Source organism: Chanos chanos, chromosome 16 (genome assembly GCF_902362185.1).
Source record: "Chanos chanos chromosome 16, fChaCha1.1, whole genome shotgun sequence".
In the NCBI taxonomy this organism is placed as follows: Eukaryota; Metazoa; Chordata; class Actinopteri; order Gonorynchiformes; family Chanidae; genus Chanos; species Chanos chanos.
The window spans coordinates 10,773,327-10,797,694 of NC_044510.1; the positions used below are offsets into that span (position 1 = coordinate 10,773,327).

Sequence of the window (24,368 nt, forward strand, 5' to 3'; positions counted from 1 at the left end):
ATGTACACCACAGAATAAAACATTTAATTCAACAAAAATGTGTTTCGATTGTTTCGGAGTTCCCAAATTAATGAAATCCATGCTGAAAAATAAAAAAGTGTCAAGAAGTGAAGACGCACGGTCCATTGCCTGTGACACTTCATGAGTAAAGTTTTGCGCCCAGAAATGTACCCTTGTGAAAAATTACCGGCCTGGCTAACAAAGCTGTTGGCTATGCCACGGCTCTCTGTCGGCTGGGACTAAAAGATGTGATGTTTTTTTAACGACACCATCACCTTTTCTCTGAAAGATCAAGTTTCTTAAGATGTTAGCGTGAAAAAAAGTTCTTAAGACAGCCCCTCTCTGTCTGCTGAAGGAGGGACCTTTCCTATTGAATGCGAACATGCCTGAATTATCTGGTGCGCCCAGGACCACCCCAAAGGTTTGGAGTATAAAAGCCAGGGCAAAAAGTTCGTTTAGGCAGTAGGGAGTTTCTGCTGGGGTCTGGATTGGAGTCACAGAAGACCGGACCCTACCGTGTATGATTGGAGTCTAAAGGAAAAAAAGAACTTCCCTCGCCTCAAAGAGTCTACATGTCTAATATTTAGACATGTTCAGCTTTGTGGATATTCGGCTAGCGCTGTTGCTCAGCGCCACAGTGCTTTTGGCAAGGGGTCAAGGCGAGGATGATCGTAAGTTTTGGGAGTTTTTTTCTGTTTAACTTCTCCACCACTATTCACGCTTTTCAAGGAGCAATGGTTTAAAATTAGATGAGGTAGATGATGTACTGACTTCCCTCAGGGAAATACTATTCACAGGTGCAGTTTGTATAGGCTATTACTGAATAAAAAACTATTCTGCGCGTCTTTTACGTGCAGTCAGCGTTCGGCTTTTAACTGAGAAAAAGGTTTGAATATTCTGGATGAGCATCTGTAGTGATGGGCCTTTGCATGCTTGCGCGAGCCTTTAGAGGCAAGTTGGCACAGGTTTCAGAACTCTTGCATTCACGCGCTGTTCGATGTCCTCGAGCTAACAGCTGCAAAAACTTTGATAGAGAGACAGGCAAGAGATTAAGGAGTATATTCTTCCAAATGTCTTGTCTTCTGCAACGCAGATTTTATTAAATGGAATACTGACCACAGTGGCGACAGCGAAATATATTTTGTTTTTGTTTTTTGTTCGTTTGCTTTTTTTTTAGTTTGGAAGCAAATAGACATGGCTTGAGAGAATCGTTTTCCAAGTGAAATACAGGACAAAATAGTTACCCTAGTTAGATGTGGTGGTCAATCATATATCTGTACATGTATTACTGAAAGGAATATATTTCTCAGATGAGATAATGTGAAACTTTTCTGGAGCGTTTGGAGAATTCTTAATAAATAAAAAGCGCCTGATGTTCGCTGTTCTGCTGTTAAAGTGTGCCTAACCGCCATAATAATGTTGAAAAGCTCTTTTTAACAAAAAGAATGAGAATCATATCAAACTCTTTTGATGATTGAGGATAAGGTCTAGACATTTGTCTCCATCATAAAAGTTTAGGAGGTTGAAGTGGTACCTAGGCAGAATACAGTACAAGTGCGCCATCTTGTGAGTCAGTCTATAACTGCGTATTTCAGCAATTGCTATAGAAGACCCCCACCCCACCCCTTTTACTTTTTATGGTAATTGAAAACACATGTGGACTTCGCAGACTTTCCACTAAAGGAAAACGTGAGTCGTTGCCAAGAGGACGGTTTTCGATTATTTCATAATGGGCAGTAAACCACAGAAGACGTGGAAAATTTCCTTGAGCTCTGTTCTGAGTGACGGGATATGATCATAGCACGACGCGCCACCTAGAGACAATTGAAGTAATGCACACAACATTAAAGTCACTAAAATAATTAATTAGTCTCGTCCCCTCTTTACTGCTTTGGCAGGAACGCGTTTCTTTTAAATATTTTATGATACTGGAAATATATACCGGGGTAGGTGTATGTTCCCAGCGCTGAAAACGATACCAACTCTGATAACCTGTTTACATTTTTCCTCATTTGATTACATTCAGGGGTGGAAAAGCAGTGAAAAACATAATAAGTGTATAAAAGGGCTGAAAGGAAAACGTTCAAATGAGCAATCTTCTAGTGTAGGCTACTAAATCTGCTCCATCGATCAAACTTACTGCCTAAACCTCACAATTCCAGGTCAAGTCTAGTACGGGACACATATTCGAGAGGACTCAAACCATTTTCAAACCACACTCGCATATTCCCTCTTTCTTATCCAGGCACAGACGGCAGCTGCACGTTGGACGGCCAAGTGTACAACGACAGGGATGTCTGGAAACCAGAACCATGCCAGATTTGCGTCTGTGACAGCGGTACCGTCATGTGCGACGACGTTATTTGCGAGGACACATCTGACTGCCCCAACCCAGTGATTCCCCATGATGAATGCTGCCCAGTCTGCCCTGACGATGGTACGCAGATCTGGTTCTAATTCACCATCTCGATTTTGCCCAAAAGAACTCACTTTATGCAACCTGCAATCCTGGGGGGAGCACAACAGAACAGACAGTACATTCCGTATTTTGGGGAGGGGGGGGGGGGGGGGGGGGGGGGGGGGGGCTGTGAGCAAGGACAAACGAGGAAGGATAAACCGCAGTTATGACCCCTGGATTTCCTTTATTTTCACCTGTCCAGCGTCACACCAGTGACCCTTATTGGATTACAAGTTGTTATCAACATCTGTGATCTTACTTCTAATTGGCCGAAATTTAAGCCTCCCCTCCCCCACCGAGCCCCCCCCCCCCCCCCCCCCCCCCCCCTTAAAATTGGAAATGACGTTTTGTCATTCTGTGGTCACCACGGGCTGTCAAACAAGGGGTGTTATGTTGCTGTTTCGTTTGCTATCTGGAGAAATGTCTTTAAAATACAACATTTCTCAAATAACTGACATTTTTTATGTTAAGTTTTTGTTTGTTTACTAGATTCTAATACTTTTCTTTGTTTATTCTGTTACCCTTATAGAGCCGCAGGGGCCCTCTGTTGAGGTAAAGTGTTGTTTTACAGTATATGGGTTTATTAGTCATTTTAAGATATAACTATATAATCTAATATGATTTTGATCATACATAGAGTAGTTGGCTGAGAAACATTTTACAACTTTTAAAAACATTTTCTGTTTAGTTTTCAGATATATTAGCCACAGATACATATCATTTTGAGGTTTTATTGCAGCCTCACAATTTAGCTCTCTCTCCTATTCTGTCTCCTCACAGGGACCCAGGGGTGTGCCCGGTGAGAAGGGTGAGAGGGTAGGTTTTGTTTCTTTTATTTCCATGACAATGTGTTGCTAGGATAATTTTGATATCTGTCTTTACACATTTAGGTCTAGTCATGCTTCCAAACTACAGTCATAATATCTGTTGTACAGCTTAGGCCCAGCAACTAGTCTTGTTAGGTGAGTGTAAGCCACATATAGAAATATGAAATTTGAACCCTGTCATACGCATTTATTTATCAAGGCACTTACAGTCAGTCAACACTAGATAAGATGTGCTGTTTCTCCATTGTTTACTTAGATATTTACATGAACTTATTCTGTTTTTAACCTAGTTTTATCAGTGCCGTGTGATGGAGTTTGTTTGAACATAACGTGCTTTTTTTTTATTTATTTTTTTTTTTTGACCAAATATTTTTGTGCAAAACTGTTTTGATACATCAGGCTGATGTACATTAATGAAGCTAACTCAATCCCTTAAAAAAGATAAGTTTCGTGTTCAAAAAGCAAGTGGATCAGATGATCGGAAATTCTGAAAACAACTACTGTTGTTATATGCTCGTTATAAAATCATTTTTTGAGAAACTGATAGTGACATATGGATAGGGTGATAGTGAGAAGTGGATGGAGAAATAATTACCAGTTGTCACTTTCACAAACAAATCAATAAGTAAACAGACTGACTAAACACATTAATCAGCTGTCTGTTCGAGCAGGAGGTTGAGCAGGCAGGTGTATCCATGATCAATATGTAATCATAAGTATAAACATCATAAACAGTCATAAACATTCCACTCTATTGTATCTTACTCAACACCATTATCATACCCACCATCATTATCTGATTTTATTATCACGTCTAGTGTCAGCAATCACTCAAAGTATTGCTCTTTCTAATCTTCTCTCTCTTTTAATCAGGGACCACCTGGACCTCCCGGCAATGACGGAATTCCCGGACAGCCCGGCCTTCCTGGACCACCAGGCCCCCCTGGACCCCCTGGCCTTGGCGGAGTAAGTAAATCATTCCAGAAAAGAAGGGAGAGAAATCCCACTGGATTTACGAACAGGACCAAACCAGTTGGGACAGACCCCTTTAGGGAAATACTTTAAGGAGACTTAAATGATCTGGACATGCTCTGGATAGAGCCCCAGGGCGATATTCGTGAAATGAGCCCTCACCATGGTTCTTACCAGATTGGTGTGTTGTTACATTTCAGCACCAGTTTGACTGGACAGCAGCAACCAGGGCTCTAACCTGAGTAGTTCAGAGAGAGTAGAGAGTTGCGAGATTGTCAGAAAATCCGAGTGAATCAGTCAAACTATTTTCGTACGTACAATCTGTGCAACTCTGACTCTCTTAGCGTAGATCTTTAAGTTAGCACCTTCTAAATGCCTTGGATTTATTTATGCCTGAGCGATGCTCTAAGTGGTATGCTTCTACACAAAAATAATATGGAGAATCCAGAAACTAACTTTTTCTACCCAACCTCTCTATCCCTCCCTACAGAACTTTTCTCCTCAGATGGCTGGCGGATACGATGAGAAATCTGGTGGTGCCATGCCCATCCCAGGCCCCATGGTACGGATCCAGAAACACACACCGTCACACACAGGGAATACACATACTAACTCTGTAAACCTAGGCTTCACCAGTCTGTGTTTCAGAGACGTTAATGCATGGTTACATCACTGTCAATTCACATTTGTATACTCACTCAATCTACCTACATACACTTACACAGTAATTGTAATGCCTCAATCAGAGAGTGGCTGATTTAGGTTTTGACTCTCTTCTTCTCTGTGCCTCTTATAGGGCCCCATGGGTCCCCGTGGTCCTCCTGGACCTCCTGGACCTAGCGTAAGTATTCTTTCATCTACTGTTTATCTCATAATCCTGAGCAGATCTTGGTTTTAAATCCAGTTTGCCATAACCTACTGATAAAGTTGCATTCTGGGATTTGGAGTCCTCCAGGATATGTTGTCCTGGGCTAGTTGGGACTAATATTTGTGTGTTACACGGCATATGGTCTCAGCAGAACCGCTGTGTCACTTAAGATTTTCAGCACATAAGGCTGTACATAGAAGCCTCTATAAACTCAGCCACCTTAAAGAAACTACTGCTTATACAGATGCTTGTACAGCTTTTCATTAAATAGGTCATTTTATTACCATGCCTATTTTAAATATTCGAGCTATCTGATTCAATGTTTTCCCATGGGTTCAACATTAGTTGTGAGCTATTATAAGTGAAATCTTGTTGGTGTTCCAAAGTTTAATTAGTGCTCTCTGCTCTCTATTGTAGGGACCCCAAGGCTTTACTGGCCCCCCTGGTGAGCCTGGTGAGGCTGGTGCACCTGTGAGTATCTTCATCTTCAGTGCCACAAAAACACACACACGTGCACACTCACATAAACACACACACACACACACACTACATGACATCCATTATATCCCATACATTGTTGAGCGCTCTCTAATGCCTGGTCAGTGGATCAACTTTAAGTTTTCAACTTTTGTTTTGTAATATGCAGGAGATTGTACTAAAAGATTGTATAGATTTGAGGTCAAGAGGTGAACATTATCATGAACGGTGACTTCAGCACCATCACTGCAAACATAAAAAAGAAATGTTTTCAGAGCAGTGGTGACTGACTAAACCAGAGTTTTGAGGGGCTTATAAGCCTTGGTTTGTGTCATGTTAGTATTGTTTTTCAAGTTTATCAGGTTCATGTTACCCAAGAGACAACATAATCTACAGTCCAACTGACACTTAGACCATGTTACATTGAATTTGAGACTTGTGTCTGCACACTTATACAGACATTCTCTCTCTTTCTCTCTCTCTCTCTCTCTCTCTCTCTGTCTCTTTCTCCCACACACACACTCGTACGCACACACACACACACACACACACACATATATTTTTCTAACCAACATATTTGTGCTGGTCTTCTGCAGGGTCCAATGGGTCCCCGTGGGGCAGCTGGGCCTCCTGGAAAGAACGGAGAAGATGTGAGTTACACCGTTTACTTTCACTTTATATTTTGTCCCATGACAATGTAAAGCACAGTTCCTTTTTGAAAACCATAGAGATTTATTTACTTAGCATGTTTTAGATAAGAGCAAACAGGGGGAGGACTGTAAACGACCATTAGTAACAAAGCCAGTAAGAGCTTTTAGACCACTCCCTACTGAGGAGACAATGGGTAGACTGTCAAACTGTTTTCTCACTCTGACAGGGTATGTCCAGTATCTAACTCTCGTTATATTGCTTCTCTTTCTGTCTTCCCTTTCTTCTCTTCCTTGCTTCCTCTCCAGGGTGAGTCTGGCAAGCCTGGTCGTCCCGGTGAGCGTGGTCCCTCTGGGCCACAGGTGAGTCGTTCTATGGGACAACTGTTCCTTTCAAGATTCATTTACGTTATCAAATTCACACCATATATAATGGAACCTACTTTTAGGCAGACCTGAGCAGAGTAATATTTATGAAATGTCTTAACTCTTGAGAAAATAGAAGAACTTGATCTTCATTTAAACAGGGCAAAACAATGTCCTTGAGCATAGGGGCATTTAGGGCACAAATCACCCTGGTGAACAACAGTTTCATTATTATAACAATAACAATTGTATAAGAATCATTTAGTAGGTTTTCAATACAATATTGTGTAACCAACACTAACTAAACAACAAGTTCCAATGAAGTTCAAACCATTGCCATTTATAATTGATTACTTTTCTTTCTTTCTCTGTAGGGTGCTCGTGGGTTCCCCGGAACTCCTGGACTTCCCGGAATCAAAGGACACAGAGTGAGTGTCCATCACCATAAAGGTGGCTTTTTCTGATTGATCAGATGTCACTTTTGACCAGCTTCTAAATCTTTTCTTTCTATTTTCTCTCTCTCTCAGGGATTCAGTGGTCTAGATGGAGCCAAGGGAGATACTGGCCCTGCTGGACCTAAGGTGACCATTGATTATATATTTTTATTTTTTGCCTATTTCAACTACATTTCCCAACATGCACTACATTAAACCACCTTATCTGTCCCATAGGGAGAGGCTGGTGCCCCTGGAGAGAACGGTGCCCCTGGAGCCATGGTAAGAGATACAACTCTGCCTATCAGTCCTTAAATTTCCAGTTCAGTTAACAAAGAGTTATCCAGAATTTAAGATAAATCATAGCATAGAAATACTAAGTTATTAAAAGAGGCTTTGTCAATGCAATTTGTAAGTGTATAGAGGAAATGTTTCAGTCTTTACTGCATATAAAGTTGCACAAACACAATATGTCAAGAATTCATCAGAATTTGTTGTAGTATAGGACTCAAAAATGGCAGCTATGTTAATAACATCCTTCTCCTCCATTTCCCAGGGTCCTCGTGGTCTCCCTGGTGAGAGAGGCCGTGCTGGTCCTCCTGGAGCTGCTGTGAGTAACTAAGCCTCCTCAAGACAACACTTCAAATCTCCTAATAACATTTCGCTACAGAATTCGTTTAGGTTTGATTTTGTTATGCACTGGTATGAAACAGTACCATTGTTCAGCACTGTACCATCTGACCCACCAAAACATAGACCACAGAGACTCCTCAAAACCAGTTTTAGCTAAACCAGCTTCACCCTAATAATCACATGGTTCATAAGTGTATTCTCCATATGGAGGACTGCTTGTCTATGTGTCACAAACTATTTAAGTGACAACAAGGCCATATGCTAATGAATAAGAGCCTAGATTCTTCCACACATGAGAATGCAACATTATTTGACATCACTGGCCCACGATTCTAAAGTCATGGATGACACTGAGAACTACAATGTGACACTTTTGATATGTTATGTCTACAGATATCTACAGATTCTGTCTGTAAATGAGTTCTTGACTATCTTGACTCAATGATGCATTTTCTGAACATAGCACTGAAATATCACAATTTTGGCACTAATCTCTGTCTACTTCCCTATTTTTTAGGGTGCTCGTGGTAACGATGGTGCCGCTGGTGCTGCTGGTCCTCCTGTAAGTAGTCATGAACACAGCTGATTGAATTCTAACTTTTTTACATAAAATCTACTCAGTTACTCATAATTGTAAATAACTGGACCCCACAAAGTCTTTCATCCTTCCTGGTTAACATAGCAATTCACAAAGGAGTCAATCAAATTCTTTGTTTTGACATACACTTATACTAAGCTCTGTCATTTTGCCTTCTTTTGTATCCTAGGGTCCAACTGGCCCTGCTGGTCCCCCAGGATTCCCTGGTGCCCCCGGAGCTAAGGTAAGCATGCTTCTGAACCTGGCTTCACCAACAGATCATGAACTTTGATCTCAGACAAGATGGTAAACTTTCCACCAAGTATCACTTGAGCTGTTATGGAGGTTGTTGGGAGCCATGACACACAGATATTGTAGAAACCTCAGCCATTTCAGGGACCTCCATGTATCTCTATTGAGTTCATTGGGTTAGATGTTAAGTGAGGTTAAAAATGCTGCCTCTAGGTTAGAGTGCTTTAAGCTACATTAGGCAAGGTGGATCATGTGATTGAAGTTACAGTCACCCAAATCCTCCATCTTACATACTTCATTAATGCTCCAGAGCATCTGTAGAAAATAATAACCCATGACATCACATGACATGCTAAAATTACAATGGAAGATGTTGAATCTCAGGAAACAGTCGAAGATCTTATTAGTTTTGTTTTTCTCTTTTACATTTATCTTTTTTTCTGAACCTCCTTTTCAGACAGTCTTATTCAGATTTGGGATCAAAATCAACACAATCTTCAGTGGGCATCAGGCATGGTCATGTGAGCTTTGTCACCTTAATATCTACTCTCTGTATCTTTCAGGGAGAGGTTGGCCCACAGGGAGCTCGTGGTGGTGAGGGACCCCAGGGAGCCCGTGGAGAGCCTGGTAACCCTGGCCCCGCTGGTGCAGCTGGACCTGCTGTGAGTTGACTGTCCCCAAAAATGTATTTTTCTGTTAGAGCACCTTATGGTTCCAAAATTTAAATCCTGACCTCTTCACCTTTCTCTTCTCCTCTCTATACAGGGAAACAATGGAGCTGATGGTGCCCCTGGTGCAAAGGGAGCTCCTGTAAGTATATAAATTGATAAGTTGCCATGAATAAATAGAGCCATACTGATTGTTTTGTTTTCAGTGTTTGTTGTTGCTTTTATTTTAACTTATCACATGTTCTATACTAAGTGTCAAAGATGAATAAACTGTTCTATATCTCTGCTGCCACCTACAGGGCGCCCCTGGTATTGCTGGTGCTCCTGGCTTCCCTGGACCTCGTGGTCCTCCTGGACCATCTGGAGCTGCTGGTGCCCCTGGCCCCAAGGGTAACACTGTAAGTTTCCACTGTGTTTATATGCCCTGTGTATATTACTCCAATTTTTATGAATTTACTGCATTTTAAATTTTTAAAGTTGCATTAAAATGCTTAATGTGGTCTCACTGAAAAAATATGTCAGAAGGTGAGCCATTTTATCTGCTATCTTATACCAATGCTTTTACTATCTGTTGCACAGGGTGAGGTTGGTGCCCCTGGAGCCAAAGGAGAAGCCGGTGCCAAGGGAGAATCTGTAAGTTCACATACTCCCCCTTTTCTGTCGTTTTGGACTATACTGCTCACCATACTACAAACTGGCAATACTTGCTGACATTGTAAATGGCAGCGGGATGATACAATGACAGTGTTTTCAAACATTTTGCTCAATACATCCTTACATCTGGCATGCTATAAGGTATCCTATATGCTATTCCTCAAGCCAAGTAATTATCTCACAGTCTGGTGGACTGTATCCATTTTACCTGCCACACCAAAATATGCCTCTGTATTCTGCCTTTGAATTGTGTTTCAGCATAATGACAACTGGCCTAACCATCACTTCTCTTTTCTACCCAGGGTCCTCCTGGAGTTCAAGGCCCCCCTGGCCCTGCTGGCGAAGAGGGCAAGAGAGGACCCCGTGGTGAGCCCGGTGCTGTTGGTTCCCGTGGAGCCCCTGGAGAGCGTGTATGTTTTTCTCTCGCTTGTTTTTTTTCCACATTCACGACCTCTTCAATAACTCTTGACTTGGCTGATGTATCAAATGGCTGATGTATCAAAAAAAGTAACATGCAAAGGTACCTGCCTATAAAATTATACACCGGATGTTGTGGTCACAGTATTAGCAAGGATACCATTCCTCCATACTAATTACAGACACATGTGTAACTAAGTAAAGACACTCTGAATGTGTAATGATGATTAAGGGTTAATGCCACAGAGGTCATATTTCTACATGGATGCCATGTTGAGGATTTCCTCTTATTCTCTTCTTCACAGGGTGCTCCAGGTGCCCGTGGTTTCCCTGGTGCTGATGGAGGCGCTGGCCCTAAGGTGAGTCTAGTCTACACCAGGAGGTTAAAGCATTTGCGAATTTTACTCTGCATATCTGTTGAACTCCTACAGTAAAGTGGTTTTATTAACTGTTAATTGCACAAATAGAGAATCTACACATTTTTCATCGTCACATACGCACACACCACACTTTTCACATCACATACACATGGCATCTTACCTAAATGCTACCAGACCTCATTTCATCAAAAAAAGATTATGACTCTACTTTATCTCACAGTACTAGATCTCACTTTAAACTGAAATGAGAAAATATCTTGCATTTTATTTTGATGAAACTAATATTAACATTCTTAATCTCATTCTCTTTCTAACAGGGTGCCCCTGGTGAGCGTGGTGGCCCTGGAGTTGTTGGACCTAAGGGTGCCACTGGTGAGCCTGGCCGCAATGGCGAGCCTGGTATGCCTGGATCTAAGGTGAGTAAGAACTTGTCTGATAACTTTCTCCTCTGTCCTTTACAACTGAATGCCTCTGTTAATTAATGACAGTCTCTGTTCTGTTCAGCATTATTGATTTGTCCCAATTTCTGACCTGTTTCTGGCCTTCTGCTCTCTACTCATGCCAGGGTATGACTGGTAGTCCTGGTAGCCCTGGACCTGATGGCAAGACGGGACCTGCTGTAAGTAATCAGAACAATACAACAAAGTACACAAGCCTCACAACACAACACCCAATAAGATTGCACCTGTTATCTCATGTACTGCATCACTACCAAGCTATAGGATTTAAATCTACCGTTCACACACATCAGGGTGTTCCATCACAAAACACTACCTATGGTATAGCAAATAAACTGGCCATAGGATAGACATCACAGCATTCTTATTCTCTTCTTGGTATAATATACTGATCTCACAGATGCACAAAATGGTTTCAGAATCAAGCCAAAAAAAAATCTCATGGCTGCATTGAAAGCCTTGTGCAGTATGACTCATTTGAAACAACCACAGAATCCCAATATAGCTTACACAGTTCGTACCAAATGAGATGAACTGCCTGAGATGCCACCATGCAGTGAAGTATAGTGAACTACCAGAAAACCTCTGTATTAGATCTTGTGTTCATATTGCACATATCTAATGAAAAGGAAAAAAGGTGGGGGGGTCATTAATATTACAACACAGTGAAATAGTTGTAGAAACATACCTCTTTACCCAATCAAATTTGCACAGTGAGAAACTGAGACAAACTGACTGATCAATCCTGTCTTCTATATCTGACAGGGTGCTCCTGGACAAGATGGCCGCCCTGGACCTCCAGGCCCTGCTGGATCCAGAGGTCAGCCTGGTGTCATGGGATTCCCAGGACCAAAGGGTGCTGCTGTAAGTATGCTGCATACGCTACTCTTTTTTTTTCTAGATGACAAGGTGAAATACTAATAGTGTTTCACATGCAGGAGCAGGAAAGAGAATATATCCCTAACTTTACCAGCTATGTTAAACAACTACCACTTCCACTTGATCAACAGTACTGGATCACTAAGCAAAAGAGAGAAACACAATAGTTCTTCAGAGGTCATGAGACAGAAACAGCAAAGTACAGCAAAGAGAAAGCTGAATAGAGACTTATTTTTATGCCAATTACTGTGCTTTCTCTTTTTTCCCTAAGAGTTGAGTTAGTGGTTTTCAGTTGATGAAATAAAATGTATGAGGGATTCGGTCAGTTGATGAGTTTTTCCCTTAATTATTTAAGGGTGAGGCTGGCAAACCCGGTGAGAGAGGTGTGATGGGACCTGTTGGTGCTACTGTAAGTACCTAACTTAAGAAAAATCAAAAGAAATTATGCCAGAATATAAATATTGCTCTCACAAATAGTCCACTCACAAATCTTCAGCATACTTCTAGTAAAGATTTTAAGGACAACTTGTTCGATGTCTAAATATTTAAGTTTCTCTGTTGTTCTTTCTCTAGGGTGCCCCTGGTAAAGATGGTGATGTTGGTGCTCCTGGTGCTCCAGGTCCTGCTGTGAGTAACCTCATCTAGCATTCCACAATGCATCACATGTATCCATATTTTGATTTCAGTCACTCAGCTAATTATCATATATAAGTTTCTTCACTTTAAGATAGTATCCAAAGTAGTTGAAACAAAGCAGCTGATACAACTCCAGTTCAGCTAAAGCTGTCTGAAATCTGCACTGGTTCTTCTGGACTGTCTATTACTAAAATCCAGACACATGAGGACAGAAGATAATTCTGCGATTTCACCAATTATAACAAAGCAATTACACTCAAAACTTAGTTATTATAGCTATTTAGCTATTTCTGTGTTTGATTTGTTGTCTTTTTAGTATCTGTTTATTGTCGATCATATCTCAAGAGGTTTTTGTTCTTCTTTTAAGGGACCTGCTGGTGAGAGAGGAGAGCAGGGACCTACTGGTCCTCCTGGATTCCAGGTTAGTTTCCTTTCTCATATAATCCTCAGCCATCTTAGTCAATAATTCTCAGTCCATTTCCTAGTCTGGTAGGTCATTTTCATAATCTTTTCCTTCTCTGCAACAGGGTCTGCCTGGACCTCAGGGTGCTACTGGTGAGAGTGGCAAGCCCGGTGAGCAGGTGAGCTAATGATCATTCGGCCCTTTCCAAAACTTGCCTTGAAAATTCATGTGCCAGTTTTTATACATGAAGTATAAATCATTAAGCATATAGTACAGTGTTTAAAAATAATGTATTCGGTCCAGCTACACAAATTTGAAAGAATGTATTAAAATGGAATAAACAGCAACTCTTCAGCAACCACGCAAAACAAATCCCTGCCTTCACATACACAGTACCATTGCAGTCCACATTGGCAAGAAAGAGCCATGTTTGAGACCCAAACTTGGCAGGCCTTTAAATGTTACAATACTACCATACAGAATATGCTACTCTGCAACATACTACTTTAATTCTAACGGCTCAATACCATTTTAAGCATACTGAAGAAAATTTTGGAACGATGCACCCAAAACCTTGAACATCATGATGATAATGTGCTAGAAGGATTGTCCGCTTAGCATGCTTTAATTAACCTCAAATGATCACCAGTAGTGCAATTCTCAATTTCAGAAACCCGATCACGTATTTGTCACTCCTCAATATAAAGGATAACAGGAAGTTACAGACTTACTGATTTTGCAATCCATATATCATGTAAGGGACAACTCAACTGTGAATTTCCACAACAATTAATCCTCTGCCTTATTTACTGTAGGGTCTGCCTGGTGAGGCTGGAGCCCCTGGACCTGCTGGATCAAGAGTGAGTGTCTCCTTGGTGACAAAGACAATCTTCACAGTCCTGAATTTGTGTAATGACCCAGATGTGATGGCCTTTCTCCCAATTCTCCTCCCTAGGGTGACAGAGGTTTCCCTGGTGAGCGTGGTGCCCCTGGACCTTCTGGTCCTGCTGGTGCCCGTGGTTCTCCTGGTTCTGCTGGTAACGATGGTGCCAAGGTGAGTGTCATGTGTCCTCAAATGCCACTTCATCACCCACTCCAAGAGTACTAAGGTCAATTACTAACTTAGTGAGTGGCAAAGACCCCTCAGATTGTTAAAGGGATGTCTTCAGAGTGTGGTCTACCATGATATTCCAGCTCAGCCCTTATCAGCTGCGCTGAAATACAATTCTTTGAACATCATCGCAACATGTATGCGAATTCAGATCTGCACAACTGATATCTGTAGACTTCTCGAGCATGTTAAGTGCAGGTATGACAATGAAGGCATTACGATCACTCATTCGTCCCCTCATCCACCTGTTCCTCTTCCTCCCTCTCTCCAGGGTGATGTTGGTGCTCCAGGTGCCCCCGGTGCTCAGGGTCCTCCTGGTCTCCAGGGAATGCCCGGTGAGCGTGGCGCTGCTGGCCTGCCTGGACTCAAGGGTGACAGAGTAAGTGCCATCCCTGTACTTCCTCATCCTAGTCAGCACATACACTTTTTAATCATGAGTTCTTCAGCTCAGTATGAACTGAACCTTACTCAGCTAACAACACACTACAAAATACTGTGTGAAGTTTCCATGGCTGCACAGACACTAGAAAAGCATACCCTAAAATGAAAATGGAATTGAGTATAACATTTTAAACACAGCATATTACACGATCATAGTATGAATCAGTATAAGGTACTCCAAGCAGCTGAAATAAACTGTAACATCTCCAATGATTACCATAGCACCAAATCAAGTTAGCAATCAGAAGCTGCCTGGCTCTGCTGAAACCTTATGTGTAGAGTGGGGGATCAGTTTCTAATTACATATGTCATATTGTTTCTCCTCACAGGGTGACCAAGGTGCCAAGGGTGCTGATGGTGCTGCTGGCAAGGATGGTATCCGTGGTATGACTGGCCCCATTGGACCTCCTGGCCCTGCTGGTGTTCCTGGTGACAAGGTATGTCTCCCATGGTTTTGACATGTGCCTCAATATTAATCCTTTGGTATAACACAAATTAGATCATGACTACTGCTGCTAAGTGTCTGTCTCTTCTCTTTCTCTATTCAGGGTGAGACTGGACCTGGTGGACCTGTTGGACCCACTGGTGCCCGTGGCCCCCCTGTGAGTAACTTCATCCTTTGACACATACCATCTTCGTTACACATCAACACACGTGTTTCATCAGAACAATAAGCAAGAATTGCTAATTCTTATCATTCATTCATATTCAATTTTTCTCACAGTAGGAGTTCTGCAACTGATCCACAGTAATGACATAAATCCATACATTTAGACACCATTGTGTGACTGAAAATAACTACAGACGTGCACCATATTGACACTTTTTATGTTCATATAAGTAACTGTTTTCTCCATTCCACTAGGGCGAGCGTGGTGAGGCTGGTGCTCCAGGACCTGCTGGATTTGCTGGACCTCCTGTAAGTTCATTCATCCACTTTATAACCTATATTTAATATGCACTTGCTCAGAGCCTCACCAAACCTCTCACACTCAATCAACCAAATACTGTCATCATGCTGAACAATTCTGATGACTGGCATGTACCATAAACCATCAACATGCACTACAAGCTGATAATGCCAGTGTTGATAATATTCATGTATGCAAGACTATCTTTACAAAGTTTGCACACTTCCGAAACGGGACGGTCCATCAACAGCCAGTATATTTCTTTCATATAGGGTGCTGATGGTCAGCCTGGTGCTAAGGGTGAGCCTGGTGACAATGGTGCCAAGGGTGATGCTGGACCTCCTGGACCTGCCGGACCCACTGGTGCCCCTGGACCTCAGGTAAATTCAACCAGAGCTACTGTGTCAAGACATATGTTAGAGGACCTCACATTGTGTGTGCTAGTGTTTACAAAAAGCTAATGAGAATATCTTAAATAACAGGAATTATTTGTGTTCATAAATCAAATATATCCCTAAGATACTATAATGTTTGTAATCAAGAGCAATTTCCATCTCCTCATAACTTGTGATATATACAATATTTATTTATAGGGTCCCGTTGGTTCTACTGGACCTAAAGGTGCTCGCGGTGCTGCTGGTCCTCCTGTGAGTATTCTTTTCCCAATCCTCTTAATCCAGATAATTTTACAATATTTGTACAGACACCATACATTTCAGCTGGCTGTATCATAAAATGTTTAATTTTTCTGTGAGATGTTATTATTCTGTATGTGCAGCCAAAAATAGAAGGGAGGACTTAACCTAATAGATTTCTATATCATTTTGTTTAGGGTGCTACTGGTTTCCCTGGTGCTGCTGGCAGAGTTGGACCTCCCGGCCCTGCTGTATGTACTACTCCTTCAAGTCTCCTATATATAAAATCTTTTATATATATTTACATAACCTGACAATATCATATTCCTACACCTCAGCTGCACACAAGTAAATAAAATCTTTGGCCTTTATTTATATCTGACCCATGTTTGTGACTACAGAGCTGCTCAACAAACCTGATTTTTACTTTTTTTCATTCTCTATCAGGGTAACCCTGGCCCACCCGGAGCCCCTGGAATCGCTGGAAAAGAAGGCGCTAAAGGCAACCGTGGTGAGACTGGTCCTGCTGGTCGCCCTGGTGAGATTGGTGCTGCCGGACCTCCTGGTGCTCCTGGTGAGAAGGGAGCTCCTGGTGGTGAGGGTCCCCCTGTAAGTCTATCATTCTGCTCATTACTTAGACTTAGGACAATCTTGGCAATTGGAAAACTTAGGAGTCACATGTTATGATAAACAGATTTGCACCGATCCACATTATTTGTGGATTCTGTATGCAGCCAAGAAAATAACACTAATCCAGCAAGAATCATGAAATGTATGAAGATCTACTGATATCCATAATGTTGAGGCAGGTGCATCAAAATGCTGTCTTTAATCTCTCATCTATAGGGTCCTGCTGGTATCCCTGGACCTCAGGGTCTTGCTGGACAGCGTGGTATTGTTGGTCTTCCTGGACAGAGAGGCGAGCGTGGTTTCCCTGGTCTCCCTGGCCCATCTGTAAGTAGCCTTCTTGACTGAATTTTGACCTTAAGACATCAGCCAATATTTGAGAGACTTTAGAGCAGGTATAATGCCACAAATGATTATGGACAAGCTTCCATTCATTACTGACAAATCCCTTATCTTATTGCTGCACTTTTCAAGCGAACTAAAACAGGACGGCCATATATTTCGTATTGTGCTGATCAAAGTCTCCACAGATATTGATGAGTTCCTTGTAAGTCTGGTAGACTGGTAACTGATATATCCCAGCTCTAATTAAATAACAGTTAAGAATGATTTCTTTGAATTTAAATTTTATTCTTTGTCATCCAAAAGGGAGAGCCTGGCAAACAGGGACCTGGTGGCCCCTCTGGTGAGCGTGGACCTCCTGGACCAATTGGACCTCCTGGACTTGCTGGACCACCTGGCGAGCCTGGACGTGAGGTAAGATACTTATACAAAACACCTATGCACCTCTCCAGAGGCACTTCTATTTACACCTGTTTGCTCTTGTTGGTTTGACCTCAGAGTAGTTCACATAGGATGCAGCAATGTAACCACTGAGTATTTGTCTCCTTCAGGGTACTCCTGGTGGTGAGGGTTCTGCTGGTCGCGATGGTGCTCCTGGCCCCAAGGTGAGCTGAACTCATTCTCTACAAATTTCCATTTCAGTATGCCATAAAGCAGTCACATGAAGAAAGATAAACACATGACTGTTGCTCTTAGATTTATATTGTATCTCTCTCTCTGCCATCATAGGGTGACCGTGGTGAGACTGGTGCTGCTGGTGCTCCTGGTGCTCCCGGACCCCCTGGTGCTCCTGGACCTGTTGGCCCTGCTGGAAAGACTGGTGACCGTGGAGAGGCTGTGAGTGTCCCTAACCTAGGACTTCTCTAGTCAGATCTTCTCTATGTTGGCAGTGTCGCAGAACGTCAGAATGGGTACCTCTAATATATGTACATCTGTTTTGTCTCTTTAGGGACCTGCTGGTCCCGCCGGCGCTGCTGGCCCCTCTGGTCCCCGTGGCCCTGCTGTAAGATAATTTTTCCTTAATCTTATACTACCAGATAATTTGTTCTTCAATCCTCAAAAATAATACATTTTGTACTTAGCAAAAGCTTCTTTCCACAGGGACCCGCTGGACCACGTGGTGACAAGGGTGAGACTGGAGAGGCTGGAGAGAGAGGCATGAAGGGACACAGAGGTTTCACTGGTATGCAGGGACCCCCAGGACCTCCTGTAAGTGACTCTCATACATCTTGCTGCTCCATACGATAATGTACAGTAATAATCACATTTGTCTGTATAACTCTCCATAAAGAAGCTAAAAGCGCTGTTCCTCTGAGTCACTCCTTTAAAGATGTCTTTGAATGTCCCAGTGCCACCACAGCTTTCTATTTCTCAAGTATTTCAATGACACTTATATGATGTGGATAAAAGACACAATATGCCACACCCATAGGGACCCTCTGGTGACCCTGGACCTGCTGGTGCTGCTGGCCCCGCTGGACCAAGAGTGAGTATTCATGATGTCTCTCTGATCTTAACAAATATAACGAATGGCATTTCTGTATGCAGCATAATAAAGACAGATGTATGGCTGCGATTAGTAGACAATGTATAGCAGGTTCCCTTGCTGTTGTACATGGTGTTGGGTAACTTCCGTTCTGAGATATCATGAAAATTCTCTATTTGTCTTCAAGGGACCCTCTGGAGCTGCTGGTAGCCCTGGTAAGGATGGAATGAGTGGACTGCCTGGCCCTATTGGACCTCCTGGACCACGTGGTCGCAATGGTGAAATTGGACCTGCTGTAAGTTGCCTGTTAAATAACATATCCCAAGTATCTCACCAAAAGACACAGAATACAGCCTTCAATTCCATTTTTCTCAATGGTGTAGGGTCCTCCTGGACCTCCCGGACCCCCAGGACCTCCAGGACCCTCTGGTGGTGGATTCGACATCGGTTTCATTGCTCAGCCCCAGGAGAAGGCCCCTGATCCTCTCCGTCTCTTCCGTGCTGATGATGCCAATGTGCTGCGTGACCGTGACCTGGAGGTTGACACTACCCTCAAGTCCCTGAGCCAACAGATTGAGAGCATCCGCAGCCCCGAGGGTACTAAGAAGAACCCTGCTCGCACCTGCCGCGACCTGAAGATGTGCCATCCTGACTGGAAGAGTGGTATGTCAATCAGAGCAGTCCCATCAGCACTGTTTCTACCAAGCCCACAACTCTGTCCATTTTTTTGGAATACTAAAATGCTCACTCTTGTTAGTGAAGTCTTACGCTCCTTCTCCTGTCCTGTAAACAGGCGAGTACTGGATTGACCCTGACCAGGGCTGCACACAGGATGCTATCAAGGTATACTGCAACATGGAAACCGGCGAGACCTGCGTCTACCCAACACAGGCCGAGATTCCCAAGAAGAACTGGTACACAAGCAAGAACATCAAGGAGAAGAAACACGTCTGGTTCGGCGAGACCATGACCGATGGCTTCCAAGTGAGTGCTCTACCTCCCACAGCACTGAAACAAGCATCTCTGAATTCTTGTGTGGTCAACCTGCAGCATTTTCTCTTTGACAACATTTGCTCATTACTGCTTCTCTCTCTCCTTCTTAGTTCGAATATGGTGGCGAGGGCTCCAAGACTGAGGATGTCAACATCCAGCTCACCTTCCTGCGTCTCATGTCCACTGAGGCCTCCCAGAACATCACATACAACTGCAAGAACAGCATTGCCTACATGGACCAGCAAACTGGCAACCTCAAGAAGGCTCTGCTGCTGCAGGGCTCCAACGAGATCGAGATCAGAGCCGAGGGCAACAGCCGCTTCACATACAGCGTCACTGAGGATGGCTGCACGGTATGTCCCATTCAACATGAATGATCTCACTCAATCTCTTTTTGCCTTTTCTAGTTGGCTATGTGACTTGTTAACCTCACAGTGAAAAGGTTTCTCTTTAATTAAACTGTCCATTTTTGGAAACTGAATGAGTAACACCTAAAAGCCCCTTAATCGTACAGTTGCACTCACAGCACATTCTGAGCAGGGTCTGAATAGTATTATAAATATTTTTTATCATTTATATCCTCATCTTTAGAGGGTGTACTCTCATTTATTAATGCATTAGTTGATTCTGACTCTCTTTTCTCTTCCATCTATGCAGTCACACACCGGTGCATGGGGCAAGACAGTCATCGACTACAAAACAACAAAAACATCCCGTCTGCCTATTATTGACATCGCTCCTATGGACGTTGGTGCACCCAACCAGGAATTTGGCATTGAAGTTGGCCCAGTCTGCTTCTTGTAGAAAAGAAATCTGGACTTGAAATTGTTTGTGTGTGTGCGTGTGTTTTTTTTTTTCTAGCAGTCATCTCTCTAAAACCTTTTCTATGCATTTAAAACACCCTAGAGTTCGATTTGGCTGTCCAAATGGTCCACTTGCTTAAAACTGCGCTACAGAAGACAGTGGTTGTGTGATATCAAGCTTTTTGGGACCACTATTTTACCATCACCTCCACCAAGGATACTGTAAAAGACTTATTTGTTTCACTGGCAACAAGAAAATAATATATACTCTAAAGTGTAAAGTCCCCCTGGAGTTAAAAAAAAAATTCAATCAGATACAGGTGACTTTTTATCACTGCAGAAGGACAATGAAAAGAAAAAAACAAATGCTTTGTACCATTTTTCAGGTGTTAAATAAATGTGTAAAATGACAGTAAAGTGTCTTGTTGTTCTACCCATCAGGACAAGTAACCAACTGAAACCAAATGCCATTGTTCCTTCAAAAGTCACATTGTGACCAGGAGTAGAGACAGGGATGCAATTTAATTTTGATATCTTATGGCTACCTCAGAAAAAAAACACATGCTTAGTGTTAACACCAGGCTAGGATTTTGCACAGCATGAGTATGGTTGAAAGAGCAAGTAACAACTGCAAAAGGTGCTATTTCTTCATGAGGTCCTGTGAGTAAGATGTATATGAGTTTTGCATTTTTAAAGTAATGTATTGTTGTTACTCTTGCTTGCAGGGCCTTTGGTGCTAAGAAACCACAAAATCTTGCTGCCCAGTTGTAACAGATATCTTTTGTCTTTAAATGTATGTTCAGAGCTTAACAGTAGCACCTTGGTTAAGGGGGTTATGCCTTAGCTGTGATTCAACCAGTCTTCTAGTGTAGAGTAAACAGGTGGATTTAATGAGTCTGTTTTTCCCCAAACAACTTCTTGACACTTTTTGGTTGTTGTCTTTTGATTTCTTTAAAAAAAAACAAAATCTTCCCTTTTGTTGTCCAGTTGCTTCCAGCAATACCCTTTCTTTCCCTTTTGTACCACAATTTGTTTTGTTATGTTTTGTTTACCGAGGGTTTTAGAAAAAAGAATTGGAAACAGGGGAAAATAGAAAAGTCCTACACTAATGAGAGACGCAGACACACCATAGGGGGATTAAAACAAGAGGATCTGTACCTATTTTGTATATGTATAATAATTTGAGATGTTTTTAATTATTTTGAATGCTGAAATAAAGCATGTTGAGTGGTCGACCTTATGTTTGTCAGAAGTGATCTTGACTTATCCCTGATTGCCCAATGGACTTGAATGAAGCACAGCTTGCACCTGTTACAGTTGTTTTGACTGAAAGGAAGATTAAAGAAAATCTCAGAAACGCTTGTCTCATATAACTGTTTTTCGTTTTGTTTTGTTTTCTTTTGTTTTGTTTTATTTTGTTTTGTCTTTTTTTATCAAGCACATCTCATCATATGGCACCGTCAAGACAACTCTCGCTGGCGTTTTACATAAGAAGCTGGGACATTTTCCATGGTTAAAGCAAAGAAACAGATGATACTGTACCTGGAATTTAAAACACGGGTCTTCTGCAGTGATTTTCACATGAGCCTGCGGCTGCCCTAAGTTTCGATTTCCTCTTAAGACAAAACTGCGCGTCCTTTGAATGAATTAATCCAGCTCTCATTCCCAAACTTAAAATTGCAACTGACGTTCATAAAAAATATATTATTCCATGAGGAGGGAATATTCCATTCACAGAGATTTTGGAAGGATAGTGACTGGCGAAACAAACTGAGGACTGGCCTGCCCTCGCTGGATGGTACAGCTGTAAAACTTTGTACTAAACTTTGTTCCATGTCATCGAGGTTACTGAGCTCTGAAAGCCATATTCATCCACAGACCATGCGAACTTAAAACATTTAAAATACAAAAAAATGCAACGTTTTATATCGGTGATGTCAACTTCTGTGCATATATTTTCTTATAATCCGTTGTCATTTCGTTTTCTTCTGACCACTTCGGATGAAATTCGCCTGTTCACTCGTGTAGCCAGCCACCGAATAACAGATATGGAGGGCTCAAGTGGACCCGAGGTTTCTTGACACAAGAGGCCCATTGTCTGCAAAGGTATGTGAAGTCTGGGGAAACTGGGGGATGTCCTACCTGGTGGACGAACTAGGACCTACACCCATTTCCGTTCTGTGTGTTTTCAGCGTGTAAATGTGTAGGTTATTTTTCTTGAGTTTTAATGTCAGCTACGCGTAGTTCTCTTAAACAATTTTCAAGCCTTAGCCATGCTAGGTTGATTGGAGAAACATCAGCTCATTTATTTGAAAGACGTTTATCTCCACCTAGTGGTTGATATCGGACAATACTCGGTCACAAGCGGTCACAACTAGGCTACTGTTTAGTAAAAAAAACAGTATCGAAGTATCATTCGAAGAGATCAGCAGTGTTCTTCAGTTTAATCTTGTCATTGAACAGAAAAATAAGTGTGTATATCTAAATCATGCGCAATAGCATTTCCGCTTTTAATTGTTCATAATGCATCTTTGCGACCGGTCTATTATCGACAGTAGGCTATGCAGTAAAGCAAGAATGCGGAAAGGAGGAAATCGTTTATATGCTCATAAGAAAAACTGACACACCTTTAAATATCACTTTAAAATGTAATCACCTCCAGAAACATTATATACATGACAAGTATACATGATTTAATTATTCTTACGACCCAAAGAAGAAATATTTTATAACAATAGTCTATGCCTAAATTAACTGTTTATCCTGCAGTTTATGTCCATGTCTCGTACTGGAAACGAGAACATTTTAAACCAATTTTTACATTTTAGCAAGAAGTGTGAGCATTAAATGGTTTCGGCTGTATTTCGCACCTGACTCTCTTTAATGTTTAAATCCGAACTGAGACCGTTTAATTAGCTACTATTCCCTTGTTTGGCATATTATCATAACGCGAGGGAACGTATCTATTTGTCACGTGCTCTGAAACGTAAATAGCCCTACATGCTGCTCCTGTGGCTATCAAAATCACATGATGTGTAACTAACAAAAAGGAGTTTGTAATACAGTTGTTATTCTCTGCTACCAGGTGGACCCATGGAGGCAGCGAGACAACAGGGACCGCGTAGGAAATCTGGGTCACTGTGACGGTGCGTCCACAGGTGACCGTAATACCAATGTTGCCATGGAAACTGCACAGCTTTGCGTGAAGAGCGTGCCGCAGTCTATAAAGGAGTCTTTTCTATCTTTGAGAAAATGTAGCTACTTTTATACAAATTCACATTCTTCTAGTTCAACCCATGAGTGCCATGGCTAGTTTATGTTCACCTGAGATAGCATCTCAGGTTTAACATTGAAATACTCTTATTTCTGCTGGCGAGGCACACACTGAGAATTCATCAGAGTTAAACTTCACAGAAAGTTTGTAATGCATTATCCCACTGTGAATGAGTCCTTTCAGTGGCAATAGCCTGTATTGTAAGTCAACACTCACCAATGTAAATAGCCCACTATTATTATGAAAGCACTGGAAAATAACGCCTTCACGCGAGTAATTATAAGTGTTCTAGGATGCAGAATAACGCCTCAGGAAATGTTTAATTGAAAATCAACACTACCAAGTTTGTATTTGTATTCTGACACGACTGCTTTCCTTAACAACAGCAGTTCAAGGAACATTTATATCAGCTCTTCATGGGAGTATGGTAGGTCGCGCAGAAACTTTTCTATACTCTTATATTCTTGGGTTGTTGTTTTTTTTGTTTGTTTGTTTGTTTTTGGGGGGGGGGGGTTGCTCTCGTTAAGTAAAATAACGAGAGAGTTGTTAGCACTTAAAATCTCGCTAGAATTAATCATTAAGCAGCGTAGTCCTACTTTTTGCTCCTACAGTCTCCAAGCACGACATACACAGTTAATAATATTAAATGAATAGCCTAATAGTGCGAAAATACAAAAGATGAAGTAGCCTAACGTTCACAACAGAGATTAAGCCATGTTAATGTGTGGCAAGATACACT

General features: G+C 41.9%; 1 protein-coding gene across 1 annotated transcript; it reads left to right on the forward strand.

Moving 5' to 3' along the window:
* Nucleotides 1-489: 489 nt before the first annotated feature.
* On the forward strand, nt 490-21,645 carry col1a1a (collagen, type I, alpha 1a). The gene is made up of 51 exons (XM_030793388.1): nt 490-671; nt 2,246-2,437; nt 2,988-3,010; nt 3,239-3,274; nt 4,159-4,251; nt 4,748-4,819; nt 5,054-5,098; nt 5,543-5,596; nt 6,199-6,252; nt 6,559-6,612; nt 6,990-7,043; nt 7,143-7,196; nt 7,287-7,331; nt 7,606-7,659; nt 8,200-8,244; nt 8,450-8,503; nt 9,075-9,173; nt 9,277-9,321; nt 9,479-9,577; nt 9,759-9,812; nt 10,136-10,243; nt 10,556-10,609; nt 10,948-11,046; nt 11,196-11,249; nt 11,854-11,952; nt 12,323-12,376; nt 12,541-12,594; nt 12,971-13,024; nt 13,131-13,184; nt 13,822-13,866; nt 13,962-14,060; nt 14,389-14,496; nt 14,888-14,995; nt 15,107-15,160; nt 15,424-15,477; nt 15,742-15,849; nt 16,063-16,116; nt 16,302-16,355; nt 16,552-16,713; nt 16,951-17,058; nt 17,380-17,487; nt 17,625-17,678; nt 17,803-17,910; nt 18,023-18,076; nt 18,175-18,282; nt 18,506-18,559; nt 18,747-18,854; nt 18,943-19,222; nt 19,353-19,543; nt 19,663-19,905; nt 20,210-21,645. Exons 1-51 carry the CDS (start codon nt 590-592, stop codon nt 20,354-20,356), a joined length of 4,347 nt encoding a protein of 1,448 aa, XP_030649248.1. The 5' UTR covers nt 490-589; the 3' UTR covers nt 20,357-21,645.
* The last annotated feature ends 2,723 nt before the right edge of the window (nt 21,646-24,368 follow it).

Excerpts from the sequence above, each read along its gene's own strand:
- col1a1a (XM_030793388.1), top strand. The coding sequence starts at position 590 with ATGTTCAGCTTTGTGGATATTCGGCTAGCGCTGTTGCTCAGCGCCACA. Across the intron at positions 672-2,245 it reads GGGTCAAGGCGAGGATGATC|GCACAGACGGCAGCTGCACG; the intron begins GTAAGTTTTGGG and ends TTTCTTATCCAG. Across the intron at positions 4,820-5,053 it reads TGCCCATCCCAGGCCCCATG|GGCCCCATGGGTCCCCGTGG; the intron begins GTACGGATCCAG and ends TGCCTCTTATAG.